This window comes from Lathamus discolor, chromosome 3 (genome assembly GCF_037157495.1).
Source record: "Lathamus discolor isolate bLatDis1 chromosome 3, bLatDis1.hap1, whole genome shotgun sequence".
Classification (NCBI taxonomy): Eukaryota; Metazoa; Chordata; class Aves; order Psittaciformes; family Psittacidae; genus Lathamus; species Lathamus discolor.
The window spans coordinates 96,797,063-96,815,142 of record NC_088886.1 but is presented as its reverse complement, the minus strand read 5'-3'; the positions used below and the strand labels follow the sequence as shown (position 1 = coordinate 96,815,142).

At 42.5% G+C, this 18,080-nt stretch overlaps 1 protein-coding gene and 1 long non-coding RNA gene across 8 annotated transcripts in view; one reads left to right on the top strand and one right to left on the bottom strand.

Annotated features, from left to right (window-relative positions):
• ZMIZ1 (zinc finger MIZ-type containing 1) overlaps nucleotides 1-18,080 on the bottom strand; it is a 346,192-nt gene that overhangs the window by 152,758 nt on the left and 175,354 nt on the right. For all 7 annotated transcript variants that reach the window (XM_065670720.1, XM_065670724.1, XM_065670721.1 and 4 more), the window contains exon 4: nucleotides 2,151-2,260. In XM_065670720.1, coding sequence (XP_065526792.1) covers nucleotides 2,151-2,210 — 60 coding nt within the window. In that variant the 5' untranslated portion in view covers nucleotides 2,211-2,260. The remainder of the gene's footprint in view (nucleotides 1-2,150; nucleotides 2,261-18,080) is intronic.
• On the top strand, nucleotides 9,321-13,779 carry LOC136011138 (uncharacterized). Its single transcript, XR_010611228.1, has 2 exons — nucleotides 9,321-9,431; nucleotides 13,451-13,779. It is a non-coding gene; the product is annotated as an uncharacterized LOC136011138 (long non-coding RNA).

Sequence of the window (18,080 nt, the reverse complement as noted above, 5' to 3'; positions counted from 1 at the left end):
TATGGGTGAACTGGAAATCACCCTTTGTGATACAACACGAATTTTGCCAGTTTATCACCTGTCACAAAAAATAAGGTAAATATCTCAAAGCTGGAAATTTATGACCCTGTGGCAGATGTGCGAGTCTCCTCCAAAAAAGCTAGTCACAATCAGTTTCTGTCTCTTTCCCTACTATGGCAAAGGTTACAGTACAAGATTTTGGAACTATAAAAAAGCAAAGAGCAACCTCTGTGTGAAGGTATTAAAAAAACCCCTCACAACAAACCAACCAACCAACCAAATCCAAAACCAACCAACCAAAACCCAACCAAACAAAACCACCAACCCTCACCCATTCCTCTGCCACAAAACTGCAAGTATGGCCACTTTTGCAAAAAAGCTTTCTGCTATACATTTTTGGTGTTCAGACTTGTTGTGATTAACCACAGTTTTTCATGAGTTGAGAACAGAAGCAACCCTAATCTCTTATCTGGACCCATAGAGAACATAGGTACCACACATTCATAAGCATGCCCAAGTATGATACCTCATCATCAGGCATCCTTTGCTGTCTGACAGAACAGAGTAGCTATAAAACATGTCCCTTCGCTGAGCTTTCTTCCAGTCAGGGTCAAACAAAACCGAGAATGGTGGACAAAAGCTGGGAAGCCTGACCTTCCTCCCTTCCTTTGGCCTTCATCGCTGAAAAAACATCCTAGCTGCGTATGTAAACCAGTACTATGTATAAATGAACTTAGTGCTTTAACTGACAGAGTACCCATTACGCAGGCAAAAATACCTCTTTAATACTGTAAGTGTAATTTGATATTCTATCCAATTAAAATAATACAAATTGTCTATGTAGAGAAACTGACAGCACTAGAAAAAGGAACTGAACAGCACCCTACTCGATCTAAAGGTCTGTTCTTACAGCTGGAAGGTTAAACTGTTCTGCAGTTCACTTCACTCCCCATCCAATTGGCCAGGATGGCCAATAAGGACACCAATTTATCCTAGTCAAAGGCAGTATTTTTTTTCTGAACCAAATAGTTGTTCATGAGAAACTGGGATGAAATCCTCAATCGTATCTCCCTCGGGCCTCTAAAGGGCCATGAGATGCATTAACTTCCACCACAGCATGATGAAAGAGAGGGAAGAGCCGCCACAGACCAAGGCTGGATTATGATCAGCAATTCTGCAGGGGCAGATTCCTATTTCTGCACCTTGACCTGTGAATTAGCTCTGCATTATTCTGAAATGCTCATTTATAAAGGAAGCAAAATACCTCTGTGCAGCTTGCATTTATGCATCTGTTTGCCACATGCACGCATTGGTATAGAGGTAAAAATGGGAAACATCAACATGAGAAACCATTCTCTTGCTCACCTCTTCTACACAAAGGACCATCGCTATGAATTTTCTGTAAGGATTCTTGCATGCAGAGAATGCATGTGAGGGGAGGATACACACTGCCTGCAGCACCAGAGAGCAAAGCTTGCTGAGAAAGGTAAAGCAGGCATCTGCACATTCCATCCTTGCCTTTGTAGTTTCACTTGGTTACAAAAGCATTTGCAAGCGCAATTACAATGGTGAAATCTGTAAACAAGACTTAGATCCCACTGCCTTTCAGTGAATTATAAGGGCCCTTCATCTTCACAAGCATATGCTTCTGAAAATTTTACTTGTGAAAGGGAGTTTTTACATTTCTGCACAAACCGATTAACCCACACACGTGGGGGTATCCCAGCTGTCCAAGTTCAAGGCTCCAGGTAGTGCAGGGTCACCTACTGTGTTAGAATCAAAACTGGCCCATCAAAATTCTGGATTACTCTGCTCAGAGCACAAGCTCCATCGATGGCTGCCTGCTGTGACACCTTCAGGGCAGAGCTGGCAGGACTAGCACCACTCTGCTTCCTGCTGAGACAGATTTGTTGAGTCTCCAGGCTGAAGATTTCTTTGGAAGGTGAAAGGGAAAGTTTGGCTTTTGAGGTTTACACACTAGCTCTAGCAGCAGATATTGTTCTCTTCAATGACATTACAATGTCTCACTCCTACCACTCTCCTCCCCTCTAACAGGCAAGGATATTCATTAAGCAGCAGGCAACTATCATGTATAACACACCTTGCCACACAACATACAATGCTTGTGTAGCTCTCCATCTTTAGCTTACCTGTTTTATGCACTGCAGCCGGTCATTGGTCTGCTGTATGTGCCTGTCCATAGAATTCATTTTGATTGTCTCCACTTTCTTCTACCTGAAAGCCATTAAAATTCCTCGATCTGCAAGACAAAAAGGACAGTAAAGATCACTGAGCACAGCCTGTGCACTTCTACCACCTAAACAATCGAGCAAAGTGCTTCTTGCAAGAAACTTCTGAGCACATTGTGAGATAATAATAATCCCAATAACAACCATGTCCTGTGCTCGTCAGACCCGTCTCTGACAAACAGTGCAACTTAAGGCAACCTAAAACTTGCCTGTGACTTGAAAAATGTCTAGAAAATGGAAACAAAGGCTCAGTGGTGTCAGTGGCTTTAATTCCTGTTGCTACGGCTGTATAAAATCACCAACTGAAAATTGGCAGTAAATTATGGTGATCTAAAGAGCAAACCTGCAGTCCTCTAAGCCCACCACTGATGCTCATGCTGCGTTAGGTTTGTGGATACCGCTTGGTACACACTGGTACCATCAAGATGAACCCTGCTCCATGTATTCATTAACTCTTTTTCAGAGTCATACTTTACATCATACTCCATGATCACACATAAGTTGTTCTTTGTCAAGATGTGTCTGGAATCAACACCAGCAAAAGGGGGAAATAGTAGGTGCTAAATTAGCACACACACATCATGCTGAATTCACCATTTACCCTTCTCTTATCCATGTGTTTAGACTGGGGTAAGGGGTTAGCCATTACACAAACAGTTCTACTGATCTGGAAGGCAGGAATGGCCAAAATGCCCCTCAAACAAGGACCAATAGCAAGACACTAAAAGCACAAGCAAGCATAAGTAAGCCTCCTGGTTTGGTCATTGTTTGCATTTCACTAGGACCCTTCCACTCACTCACCTCTCCAGCCTTTCCTTACAGTTTTTTCTGTAGTGGCAGAACAGTAGATCATAAAGACAGAAGCAAACAACTAATCAACAGGTTCAGTCCATAATTCATATTACCAAACTGTCTGTACCATGACTTCTACTTATGTTTTACATAGAACTGCATGAGACTTCAGCCTGTACTTAATAAGCTGACCAGTTTTAAGTGCTTTTTTTCTGAAGTTCACTTCCCAGGGGCACAGAGATATTTTACATATATATATATATATATATATACACATATATACTCTGCTGTTTCAATCATTGCCATGGAATCTAGAACGGAAATGAAACCCCAGATATTCCGCACTGGAACATGAAAGCAGTCTTTTGCCTACAAATTCCTGTATCCTTTTCTGCGACATGAGCAGTACAGTCTAAGAAGTTGTACTGTCACACTCATGAACAGAGACTGGGCACAGATTCAGAGATATATATACCCAAATGTGGTATTTATGTAAAACTTTACACCAGCACCAGCAAGATCCCAGACTCGAACAGATACCTCCCCCTTACGAACTGCTTCAGTGGCACTGAGCAGTTATTCGGACAGTTGTCCTTGACAAAACTCTTTTCCACTCCCTGCATACACAGAAGAGACAGCAAATTTTTCAGATAGTTGTTCAAGTTAGGGAAGCTGGCACTCACCACTCCTAGTACACACGACTCAACATCCCTGGAGTTCAAACACCTCTGCAAGTCCATCACTGTCCATTCTCAGCTCCCAGAAAGAGTGTTCCTGGTGGTGGGAATCCTGACTGCACGGCTGTCAGGGCGAGACAGACTCCAGACCACAGCATCCGCATGCGTCCCACACACCAAAGCTGCCTGAGATTTCTATATCTAGCTGATAATGTTCTTCATGGCTCCTGCCAGATTAGACTCAGGGAAAGAAATCTTTTCTGCTAGACAGCTAAATGAGGTCTTATAACAGCAGCTCAAGCTCCTCACCTCCAAGCTCTAGACACAAGAGGCTTCAATAAAGCACTCCTGTCAATAAATTATAATACTTGCGAAATAGAAAAGCCAGTTTCACATACAAGTATTCTCTTTTGATTATGCCACGGCCACCTTCTCAATACCAGATGCCATCCAAACGTCCTTCAGCAAATGTAAATTGATACATTTTATTAAAAGCGACTAACAGAGTCTTATCTGCCTGTAAGACCCCCAAACAGACCTCAGTAGTCATGAAGTTTAATGTCTTAGTGGACAGCAGAGGTATTTATCAAGAGATAAGCTAGCCCAGACATGACACCAATTCAGCGGTGATCCATCTTACAAGCTGGGACACATTATCTGCATTTTAATTGAACATCAGAACAGATGGAGAAGGGCATGCTGAAAACAATCACAAATGTATACATACATATACACTTTTGCTGAAATATTTGGAGAAACGTAAACTGACGTGCAAACCCAAATACACCAGCACTCAGACTTGTGGCTAGCGGCATCAGGAGCTGCTTCTGGTGTTACTAGCAGCATAGTTCAGGGCTCAGAGACTGCAGAGAGATTTTACAGAGACAGTGACAATGACCTGCATTCATGTACTGTCACTCATGCCAACAAAGTATCCTGCATGTTGATTTATGAACTGTACATGTAATATCACCCCAATTTACTGCCTTCCAGTTAACCACAAACAAAACTGAAGGTTAGCTATCTCAGCCACAGCTTACTATTGTACTTGTCCAGATTGTCATTTCTCCCACACAGCATAGCTTCTCAAAGCCCACTTGGAAAAACAGAGGGCAGGGCGCACAGAACTAACTCGCATGACTGAGTTGGAGCCTGATGGGGCTCTTGAAGGCAGGACTGGGAGTACAGTCCCCTGCTCTCCTACACAGACATGCCATACAATTTCTGTTATAAACTGATCAAATTCAGTCACAAAAATAGTTCTGCTTTTAGCACCCAATGGCTCCCACTGAAAAGCACTCTCACCCTTCCCCCTAGTAGCTGGAAGTATTTTCACTTCCATCCTCAACTCCACTTGTTCTCACGTCACAAGTGTTCTCTGGCAGAAACAACCTTTCGCTCTGCCAGGCTCCTTCCACCTTTTCCTCCTCACTGCGTGGACGGACACCCATTAGCCCTTTATATCACTGGTTTGCTACTTTCACCAGCCCAAGCTCAGTAATTCTCTTCTGGCCAAGAGAAGCTCCTCAGCCCACCAACTCCCCCAGGCAGTAAACATTTGTTGCATGAACCAAACAGCCAAAATTATACATATGAAGCCTCACCACACACATACAATGACATTCACAGTTTGAACTGCAAATATCCTGCTGCACCCCAATCAGAATAATTTTTACCTTTTGCTGAGATACACCATAAAAGCATCAAATAGAATAACTTTTTCAGTGAGCATACTGGCTCTAAGTCATTTCTGTTATAAAAACGCAGAGCTCATTAGTGGGAAACCATTATTATCTGGAAATTATTCTTTCATAGGCCTCAGCAAGAATTAAAAGATTAAATGTGGAAAGTGAAAATTATCACATGAAGTTTTACCAAGGCAGAATAAGCACTTGGACACCAGACCATTTTACCTGGAAAAAATACCAGCAGAATTGTTTCCAGTAACTATACCTTCTATACAGGTTCTGCTGTACACTGGTCTGGTTCACATCCACATCCTGAAATATAAAACCCTGCCCTTTCTGTCAATCTCACACTGGTTTGAAAGTAGCAGAAAGATCACCTTACCCAAAAATAATAGTCCTTAAGATACTCAGCCCTGCCAGCCTTTTTGTAAGAGCTGACTTCTACTTGGTTAAATGTCGAGTGCTTATCAGGTCACAAGTGAAAATGACTTTGCAGGATCCCTTGGTAGCCTCTGGTGTACCCGCATTAGAAATCACACTAAGACTCAGGCACTGGAGCATCTTGAGACAGCAGGGGATGCTGCTGATAGGGATTAAAGGTACTGGCAGAGTGGGATGGAAAAGGGAATTTCACCCCGTGCTTCCTAACAAATCCCCTCTGTTTGGTGTACACATAGGAAGGTCGTACACTACTGCTTTATATGCTAACTCCATCTAAAAGGATAAACAAAAGAAGTGCTCCCAGCACCTTCTGGTAATTCAACAATAAAAATCCCCATTCCTCTGCTGCCTTTTCTGAGTCTCTCTCCTAAAAAAAAAAAAAAAAAGAAATTATGTGAGTTATTCTTTGCCTTCCTCCTTCCCTCCCCTCTAGCATTGCGAGTTTATAGCCCTAGGCAGTAATTAAAGAGCCCTCATTTACATATTTATGATGTCTCAAAAATGGAGAATGTGGTTTTTTAAAGGAACAGATGCATCAACCTGTTACTTTTCTTTTTTAACCCTAAACATACCGAATCTTTTTCCTTACACCATCACCACAAAACCTTCTTCCATGTTGAAAAAAAAGAATGAAATTATGTAGAGAGAATGAGATCTTCACAAGCTTCTGCTACACTCTGTGTTGGTTGAAAGTTCAAGTTAGGAGTTTGCAATTATTGCGTCAGAAATTGGACTTCCAATAACGCCTTTAAGAAGCGCAATGTAGTAGAACATGGTCCCTTGACAGTTAGTTCCTAAGGCAGCCTAAACAGTCTCTTAAAAAATAATTGAAAAATCAAACATTTCAACACAGCTTCAAAACACTGACATATCTGAAGAAGCACTGCGGTTTGAAAGCAAGCATGGTTTCAGTTCTGCTCTGGGATGAGCTTTGCTTGCCACCAGGGCTGCCATCCACGCAAGAGCTCTGGTACCCTGGGACCAACAGACCACGGAAACCAGCTGACCTGTGGCCACAGGAGACCTGAATCACCAACTGATTCAGGCCCGACTTTCTCCCCAAGTTTAGACACTCCTCACATGGTGCTTTTCACTCTTCCTCCCCTCTCACACACTTCCTTCCCTCTCCGTCAGGCACAAACACAAGTAAAGCAGAGCCCACTGAAACATATCGCCTGCTGCCCAGCCAAGGATGGCGCAGGCCCCACAGCCTGAGCAAACACTGCCTCCCACCCCTCACCTGGGCAAGCCTGCACCATTTCCTTAGAAATCAAGTTTTTAACAAATAATCCTTCCTCCAGAAAGCCATTTTATGAGCACAGAAGGAAAGGCAGACCTTCCAAGGATAGAGGTGAGGCAGGCGAACGGCTGCTGTGAGAGGTGTTAGGAGGGCCAGCAGCACTGTATTACGCTGGGTTTCCCTTTCCACAGGTGACAAACACACGGCCAGCCACCCTCTGGGGAACCGTGGTTGCTGTAAATAACAATTTAGAGCCACTCTGAACCCCTCAATGGAAGGAGGACATGAAAAGAGACACACACTCAACAAGCATTACTAAGCAGGTGAGAGGACAAAGCACGAATTCAACAGAGCTGTTTCCAAACACCCCTTTTCCCCTCCCAGGGCCAGCCCAGCCCAGGACAGAAGTGGGTTAATACTGCTGACTGAGTCAGCTAAAAATAATAACTTCCTGAGTGTCTCCAGTGTGCTGAGGGCTGTGCAAGAGGACAGACGGTTTCTATCTAATAAGTGACTTTGATCAAGCAACAAGCAAGGTAGAGGAAGGCAGGAGAGAACTGCGCTGACTAACGGCTTCGGGAGAGTGCAGGGCAGGGAGGCCAGGGCCACAGGCCGCGGAGCCGAGAGGGCTGGGGTAAGGAGGCCCCAGCAGAGCTGCCGTCAGCCGGGCTGGAAGCACCGAACCAGGGCACAGGAAGGCGCCGGGCCGGGCCGGGCCGGGCCGGGCCGTGAGGGAAGTCGGGGCCGCGGAGCCCGCTCCCCGCCGCGCCGGCAGAGGGCGCCGCAGGGCCGCCCGCCCGCCTGCCGCGGGGCTTTGGGCCCGGCCGCCGCCGCCCTGAGGGAGCGCGGCCCGGAAAAGCGGCTTTCCGTGTCCTGGAAGCACGGGTGCCTGGGGACACGGCGCTGACACAGCCCAGCAGCTCTGGGGAGCCTGCCTCCTCCGACGGCAGATTTCATAAACATTGGCGCCCTCAGCGCCCGGTCCTGGCGGAAAAACGTGGCAGCCCAGCGACGAACCCCACCTAACTGCACTTGAAGTTATCCTGAACATGAAACACCTCTTAAAAGAAGTTGTTTCTTGACTATCGGATCATACCTCTGTGCGTACGCACAGATGAATACCATAACTGCCTTAATTCTGCTTTTCGGCACATGAAAACCCGCGGAACGCTCAGACCTGGAGGCAGAGCTCTGCACCGGTACAGCAAAGCTCAGCACATAACACATGCACCGGGGCACAGGCGCACCGGGGCACAGGCGCACCGGCTTGTGTCCTCAGAGGGCACTGAAAGGTCTTTCAGCTGCTTTTCAGTAACAGAATTTTCGATGATGCTGTCTTAAATATTATTTTCTGGGAAAAGTTTAATACCCATCCATAACACCTATTTCCCCTGCTAGATACTGTTGTATTAAAAAAAAATAAATAAAAAAGGTGAAAGGCTGTTTTAATCATTAAACACTTGAAAAAGGAAGTTGTTTTAATAAAGCTTTATTTACCATAAGCTGCTAAATAGCTACTGCTGTTGGCTTTGAGCTATTAAAAAGGGCCAGATGTGAGACAAAGCAGCGTTTGTTATGCCGGGTGAGGAAGAATAGATTATTTGTGCTGTGCTGCTTTCCATTGTTGCTCTACAAATGTGCAGTAATCCCCAGAAGACTTTCTATCATCTCTGACTGTGAGAGGGGGAAAGCGAGTGTGTGTGCGCGCCTGCATGGCTTCAGCAAGGGGTGAGCAGGTTCTTATCATTTGTGGTGCCTTGAGCTGCATGGGGTGGTGGTTGTGTCGGGCTTAAGGAAACTGTTTCCGCAGCCATGTGCTTGGGAACATTTTTATATAGAGAGCCCATTATCTGCAGGCACAAACAGAGAGCCAGATGAACACAAAAAAGCAAACCCACACATGCTTTTGGAAAGAAAAAGGCAGCATGACAGCTTGCATAAGCAAGCCTGCTGGACTCCTCTGGGAGGAGAAGCGGCGGTGCGCAGAAGTTGTTCAATCATGAAGCACATCTGCAGCCTGATTACAAAAGCAAAAGTGGTAGGGCTAGCTGGAAGCGCACACACAGCACTGGGATATGATCTATGCTTAAAGTACAGACATAAAAATACTTAACCCCCCCCCCCCCCCCCCGGCGTGTAAGAGTGGTATCGCAGGGACGTAAAAATATCCCATCTCTAGCTAAGGAGAGTGCTTCTTCGAGCCAGGACAAGTTGGTCAGCAGCCACCACTAACCGTAAAGCACATGAACTGCCTTCCTGCACTAGCAGCCCTCACCTCCAGCCCGCTGGCTGAAATGACTGGTTTCCTCAGATGGAGAGCAGCATCTGCAGATCACAGCTTCAGGTAATTGCCCTGCTGCATGCTTATATTACCAGGTTGTTTTCCCTGCATTCCACCCAGCTCCTAGTGTCATCAGCTCTGTCAGCTTGTTATCATTAGGGAGAGCATGGAGGGAAAAGGACACTGCAGTTTAAAACAGCAAGAGGTAATAACACAAAATTAAAGGCAAAAGTGCGTGGAAGTGTGCTACTGGGGAGCCAGAGCTGACAGACCTGCTGTAGTGCTCTCGGAGGCTTTGCACACTCCAGTATAGACAGATCTGCTAGAACAAACATTGACAGTTCCACAGCAGAATCCACTGATTCGGTGGTTTATTAAATGTACTGTAGCTTGCAGGTAAGAAATGCTAATCCTCACTGGGACATCTACAAGCAAATGAGCCATCCCTAAAAGCTTGCAGGGTTGCACTCAAATAATTTCATAACCAGCGTCCCTGATCACTCATACAACAATGCTGTAAAACCCCCCTGCCTGATAAATTTCAAATTCCTAAACCGAGACAGAATGTAGCATGTATTCCCACCCTTTTGGGCTCAGTGGGAAGACTGCAGAGGAAACTGGGTGAGCGTAAGAACTGAAAAGGATTTGCATTCTGGGATGTGATGCTTGCTTATTTACCTAATGAAAGCTCATTTTTTTCAGAGGTTCTGTGGTAAGATGTAAAGTACTTGTTGAAAACCCTTTGTGTCTGCCTACCAAATACTGCAGTAGGCATGAAGTATTACTAACATCATCTGGCTTACATGCACTCTAAGGGCTCAGCCTATAGCGTTGCTACAAAGAATACATATGCTCTGTAAACTTTTCCTGCTCTTGCTAGACATTTATCAGCTACTAAAGAAAGCCAACTGGTTCAGACATACTCATCCAAGTTACTTAAAACCTGAAAGATGAGCTACAGAAGACAACATAATTTAAGTATTTTCTAAAGGTCCAGAGTAAAAAGTAACAACCCAATTGATCTGTACAAAGATGATCTCAGAAGGAGAAAATTTAGAGGAGGAATGGCAGTAGCAGCAAGTATTTTTAACAATTTAACAATAACCTGTCAAAAAGTGAAGATGCTATTTTGCGTTTGCTGTGCTCTAGTAACATCTCACTTGAACCAGACAGCCTGCAATATAACAAAGAGGTCACAACCTCTTGGGCCTGCCCAAAGAAATGCTCCTAGCAAGAAACATCTCAAGCCCCCTGTGAATTAGAAATGAGAATGACTTGCATTCTGACACTGAATGCTCTCTTACTTATCTGATGAAACAAGGCATGTTTTGAAAGTTGAACTGTAGCATTTGAAGGAAATTGCTGATTTCTTCTTGTGGTGCTGTATCATCACAACTTACATTCCTCATTACTGGGTGGCAACAGAAAGAACATAACAATCCACCATACTCAAACTACACTGCAATCAATAAACGAATGAGGATAGATTTGGACTGCTTTTTTTCCCCCCAGTAAGTTCAGCATTGAAAAGAAGGCATACAGTCAAGGTAGACAGTAATTTCTCCTTGTGGCCTAAAAATGTAGGATTTATTCACTTTTTCTTTCATCCTATGAGAGCTAAGAAACTGCTCCCAAGACCAGTGATTTCTGGTAAGCCACCCGGGAATGCATTACTCCTTCAGAGAGGAGAAAGAAAAGCAGCATTACCCTCAATCAGCAAAGTCTCTAGAGAACAGAACAACTGAATAGCTGCTTTGGGACACTGGCTCTAATAACTTTGATATCTGCCATTATCCTGGTGTGTTCTGATGAAATTTAAGTAAAGATTTACCCAGCTTTCAAGAATGGAAGCAAGATAAATTCCAGGAGGACCAGCAGAACCTGTAAAATCTAAATGTAGCTGAAGAAATAAGACAGAAATTGGATGGATATGATTTTTTTTGCCCAGAGAAACAGATTAGTCGCTGGCAGCCGAAGTGCATTTTCTGCACTGCTTTCAGTGGTTACCCAAATGTGGTTTCTCTCAAACTCCCTGCTTATTTTGACAATGTAGTGCAGGGGGCTGCCGTTTCTTTAAAATAATTTAAACTGAAGATATTGGACACCTAGACACACCAAAACTACAGTTTTGCTGAGTTCAATTTCATCATCCTAATTTTAAAGCAGCTGATTGGAGATCCATCCATATTAATCCTTCTGGAACAGTATAATACACATTAAAACCTAAGGTATTTGGTCTTATTGAATTGTTCTGCAGACAAACACCCAATATTTCAAGTCACCACCAAATCCTAAATTACAAGAAACCTTGCTGACAGTGTGGGTCGCATGGTCTGGGACTGGACAAGCAAAACAAGATTACTGTGTATCCCTCAAGGAAAACTTTTTATACATATGCAGTGAAGCACTGTGTGAACACAATGTACTGGGAGACTTGTAATGTGACTGCAGTTTATGTTAGTCTCAACAGCTAATATTCAAGCACCTGAAACACAACCGAAGTGACCAATCCGTTGCTACTGAAACATTATAAAGAAGCCCAGAAATATTTTTGACATCCTAAAATTGATTTTGAAAACAGTGTAATTTAAAAACTAGTTCCAACTGCAGTGCCTTCATTCAAATAAATTCAAAGCTGTACATGTCCCTGCTATTTGACTATCTATACTGTAGTCGCTGTTTTTCCTGTTTTCTAACTGCCCATAATTCCAATCAGGTGGAAATTCTTCTAGACTCCTAGATCACAAAATACTGCAGGAGCTTTACACTGTCTTCAACAAAGATTTTAACTGAAACACCCATGATCATCTTCCCTATTCGATTTTCTCACAATCTTATCACTTGAGAGGACCTTTATATCTAGAAACTGGTCTTTGATAATTGCCAGTGTCCCAGACCTACCTTACAGGTAGAATTTTACACTTACCATGTAGTAAGTTTCATTTTACCAAGAATCTTAACAGACAACTCAGTTTTCAAAGGTTTCATGAATTCCATGGTTAAAGATCTGACACCTGCTCAGGTCACAAACCTCTTGGGATAATCAGAAACAGATTTTAGTAGCATTTTTACGAAGAGCACGGATCTCGTCAGCTGTACCTCCACTAGGTGTCTCACCCTCAGGTGACAGCACAAGCAAGCTGAAACGGCATTTGGCAGAATACAACATACTCAGGTATGCGGCAGGTGGTTTAAAATTCTCTTGAGCATTTCAAAGCAGCAAATATACAAATGCTAAATTGGGCTTGAATAAAAGTTACCCCAACGGAAAAGCCTAGGAATCGGTTCAGAATCCCCTGTTAAGAAGAGGAGGGCACAGTTCCCATCTTCAACATCCCTGTTTCAACTGGAACAGGGCAGGAGTGAGCCTGACAACATAGGAATGACAACTGTCTTACAAAATGAAGCAGGCAGACTTTCCATTTTTATTACAAAGTGAACAGACTCACCGTTGCTAATGAATTATTTACAGTGCAGTCCATAAATTAAAAACACCTAGACTTGTCTTGTGTTTTTCATACCACCTTCATTATTATAAAGTATCTGCCCAGAAGCTTTTTCCCATAACTGCAGGGGAAAGTCAGCCCTGTGAACAGGGACCTGAGCTGTTCTCCTGACTAACCACCACCAAGCACTTGACTTCTTCAGCTCTTCTGGCTTTCCAACTACATCGAGAGCCCCTCAGGGTAGATGCTATCTCCACCAAACACACAAACTAATGCAAATCACAATTGAGACTGGGGCTACCATATGCTAGTTTAATATAAACAATGAAAAGAGACATAATAAAGTCTTTTGTACATACTACTATAAGATAAGGATAAAGCATCTAATATTACTCTTCCTGCAACTTCAAGACAAAATTTCCAACACCGAGCCAGACTCCCAACTATAGAATTAAATTAACCTGACAAACTTATACTGTACATCCAGATGACATCTGGATAAAAGCAGTTTAAGTCCAGATGGCATTTTCTTTCCTTCTACTCATATCCTTCCTTTCTTATATTTTGTTTAAATGGTTATTACAGCATGGTGTAACAGACCTCAGAAAGCTACATACTTTTCTTCTTTGTTCCCAGTGGCAATACTGCAGCCTCCAGAGGTCAGCTTTACAGCCTTCAAGTTGTTCTGAAGCCCTGCTTGATTAGACATACTCTGGAGTGACTTTCACTCTGATCAAATGTGATGTGCTGGCAACGCGCATACGAAGCTGGCAGAGCAGCCGTGCAGCAAAGCCTGGAGCCGGCAGGAGTTAATGCAACATCTTATTTGAAACAAGGCATGGGTCCCCAGAAAGGAAACAAGTGTCCCCATTGAAAAGGCTCTGATGAACTCAAGGACAGACATGTTGTTGTGACAATTTCAAACCTTGCAGAGAATAAAACTGCTCCTATCCAACTTCTCCTCAGACTTTGCTCTTGTTTTTTGTCATGCTTGAGTGGCTGCATTTTAACCCATCTTTTTTCCCCCTGAGTAACCAGGGTTCATTAAAACTGAAATTTGAGGGATAACTTCTGAAAGATGGTTCATTTATTAAAAAGCCTAGCTGCCCACTGTGCCATATTACAGGATTTAAAAGGTTCCTGTCTATTGCATGGCTGATCCAAGCAGGGATATAAAAGGAACGGGCAGGTTGGCACAAAACAGGCCATGCTGCAGGAGTAGCCTATTCACTCCTGTCGTGACTGGGACAAGGGAACCAATTCAGATAGTTAGTACCAGATGTGAGAGTTTCTGTTTTTCTCCTGAATTTGCTAAGCCACAAAAGCAGAGTTATGTAGTAAACAGCAGCAATTCCTTCTCAACAACAAAATACCTCACTAACTTGCACTAATTCAAATTAAGGACTTCTTTGAGCCAGCCTTTCCTACCTTCTCCATGGGCAAAAAAAATTGAACCTGGCTTCTCTGTCCTTCAAAATACATTCAGACACTCACCAGTCCTGGATAAGGAAACGTCTACTGTCTTTACCTTTCCATGCTGTCTCTCAGCTGGTTAAGAGTTAGGCAGTCTTAGTTCTTCCTCCTAGGGTAATGGTGGTATTCAAAGAAGCAGACAGTAAAGTACTAAATAATTCAGTGCTCCATCTTCTATCTCTACACTTTTCAGCTTGTAATTTCACCTTTCCAACTGTACAAAGCATAAGAGGCAGGCAAACACCTGTATGCATCTTCTACCAATAGCTGACTTCTTGTCTATTAGCAAACTGCAAAGCAGCAACAATTAAACAAGTCCTTAACTTAGCTGCAGGCAAGTAAGAATACTTTTAAAAGAAAAGTCGAAGAGAACAAAACTCACCAATGATTTTACAGGTTGGCATAAATACTGGAGATGCATAGGCAAGTGGGATATCCTATAACAGAGAACATGACAAAATACAATCTCCTACTTCTATGACATGCTGTAGGAGAAAGCATGACTTTTCAGCTCTTTTCAAGTATTACTTCTCTTCTTTAGAAGAATAAGAATTATGTGACAGCCTTCTCTTTTTTTTTACCAGCTCAAAACTGAGGTATTACTGTAATACTAGGTATTATGCCCATCTAAAATCAGGGCATGAATCCTTTCTTGACTCCATAAGGTTTTGTCCAAAAAGGAAGCTGTATGTGCAAGCAGGAAGTTAAGCCACATTTTATGTAGACAGACTGTAACTTGAAGATCTAGGGACCTGGGCTTGCCCAGAAAGACACAAAAAAATGTGGACTGAAAGACGTTTGTGTCAGCAAGCCAGGTTAAAAAAAAAATCTATATAGAAAAAGACCCTGCCACAAAGTTCGTAGAGCATAAGTTAAGCAAAATGAATCACTTTCCTTCGCAATCATTAAAGCATTATAAAGATCTTTGTAAGATATTTAGTAAGAGGATCAGAGTTTATTATTCACCTACCCTAATTATTCAATCTTAAGCTCATTAACAATAAACAAAACCAACACCAGTTCTGTAACTGTAAAAACGCTATGCATTAGTTCCTTGTAAGATCATCTCAGTCCTGAAAATATGCCATAATGCCACAGATAACAGCCAAAGTCTGTAGATCCTGCCTCCACAGAATGATGACCTGCTACGCACCTGCAAGTGTTGTAAATCCATTGAACAAACTGACTATTTTCAAGCTTCTTTCCATTTTATTTTCCATGCTTGCACAGAAGTTTTTTTCTTACTGCCATCAGTAGGCCTGAAAAGATTTAGGGGATGCATATGACATCATTCAGCAATGTTGTGACTTATTTCCACTGCCGAGCAAAAATTATATACATCTCAAAAATGGTAGGTGGGAAGGTTTTTCACTCAAAGGTTGACTTTGGTCTAAAGAGCCAAACTTGCTCTTTACTACGGTTTTGATAGTCCAGTCTCTTCTAAAGCAGAGAAGCATCACAGGAGCCCAGTTGCATGTTCTCTAGCTAACACAGGCAATTTTGAACTCTGACGTAAGCACCAGTGTCCTAACACACAAGTCTTTCCTTTCTTGTCTATCATAAGAAGAAGAATATGTTAAAAAGTCCTGTAGGTTGTCCTGTTCTAGCTGATGCCAAGAATAGACATTAATTCTCTAAAATGGCTTAAAACCAATTTAGACACCCATTTCCTAGGATGACTCTCTCATTTCAAGTCTCTCAAGTACCACTAAGGACACCAGTTAGTTATTGCTTCCTTCCATTCAGACTCAGTATATCAGAGTTGCATCTTCACTCTCCCCCTTGTTTTAGATTCTGTTTGGAGACTTGGTCAAAACTCCAGAAAGGACTGGTTTATATTACTTGCGACTCAAGTTTCTTTAAACCTCACCATCATAATGCAAGTGCTTTTTATATGACACACCTATGAAAGAGCTGGGAATTATCAATGGACTGCATAGCAACTGCAATGCTATGGGAAGAAAACCTGTGATGGGTCTAAGAAGCAAAGCTCCCAAGAGCTTTGACTGGCCTGTGAAAAATAATTCACTAGCATAAACTGTTTTTAGTAAGCTTCTCCTTGTGAAAACCAACTAAGCTGCTATTTATAAGGCTTTGATTAAATCAACACACAAATAGATATATAAGCATACATATGCAGATATGTAATAGGATGAAATACTCTGAAAGAAACAATTTATACTTACAAATGCACGTAAGCACTTTAGAATCATAGAATCATAGAATAGTTAGGGTTGGAAAGGACCTCAAGATCATCTAGTTCCAACCCCCCTGCCATGGGCAGGGACACCTCACACTAAACCATCTCACCCAAGGCTTCGTCCAGCCTGGCCTTGAACACTGCCAGGGATGGAGCATTCACAACCTCCTTGGGCAACCGATTCCAGTGCCTCACCACCCTAACAGGAAAGAACTTCCTCCTTATATCCAATCTTATATCCAGTCTTTCTTGCAAGGTTGAACAACAAACCCTAAGTGTTACGAACACAGGAGAAAAGTCTGCACAAGTGACGTTTAGCAGATGCATTCTGCAGTTTAATTCAGCTATCATGCAGAACATGTCTAGCTTTGGCTTAGGTTTTTATGAATCATCCTGTGTACTAAATTATAAAGGGAAAATAATGGGAAATAGGATATGTTTTGTATCATATCACCATGTCCCTCCCTACAAGAAACTGAATTTTTAAATTAGCTTAAAACATTCATTTAATACAACATGTTCAAGAATTGAGCAAACAATTTAACACTCAACAGAATAAAGCAGTATTTAACACTGACAGTGACTCAGTGGGCCTCCTCGCAGGTTCAACGAAGCATGGGCTGCCTCGTCAGGCTCTAAGAACGACGTGGGGCTGGTACATAGAAAGGAGCCATTTAGGACAGGCAGTGGCAAGGAAAATATCAGAGTTGGAAGGTCATATAAATTGCTAGACATGGAGACAAGATCTGTCAAAAAGACAAACTACCTAACAATTTTAACCTATTGGCTAGAGCCGTCCATGTCAGCATAATGTTAACATATATTATAATCTCATCGCAAAAAAATCCATGTAGATGGAGGAGAACTGCTGCAAACCTCCCTCCCTTATCTTTTGTTTAGACAGCAACTCATTCTAACAAAGGCTTAAGGACATATTTCCTCTGACTTTTTTTCATATGACCCCAACATATTTTATATATTACAAGTGAAAGAAAAGTTGTTAACATGTTAAAAAAAGAGCTGTCAATTTGCCTACAGTTACAGAGTTTATTGAAGTATCCATCACAAGCACCTCTGGTTTTGGACAACAGTGACTTTTTTACTTATTCCTATTGTAATTTATTTTTAATAAAAGCTTTTCTGAATAGTCACTGAAATACTTAAAATAGAAAGGTGGACTTTTGCTAGACAAGATAATTATCTTTTTTATATTTTAAATCATCTGCACTTTTGCCAGCTATTACAGCTCAATCATAATTATGGAGCTGTGATTGTTCCTCAACCAGGTGTTGATAATTCCCCATTTTTAATGTAAAATCATCTCACGATTTCACTTCTGTTGAGATCACTGCAACTGTTTGAGGCCATGTGATTTTTCCTTGCCATCTCAGTGCTCCGCCGCATTGCAGTATATGGTTTTTGTCATCTCTCCCCTGGCCTTATTTGGATCAGCATTAGAGAGAAGGCCTTCAGGAAGGCCTGGAAGTCTTCCTCAAGTCAGTAGGTGGAATGCTTCCCTGGGAGAGAGTATTAAGCTAAACCTCCAGGAATTCTTCCAGGGAATCCTGATATTGTTCATTCCTAAGGGTTTAT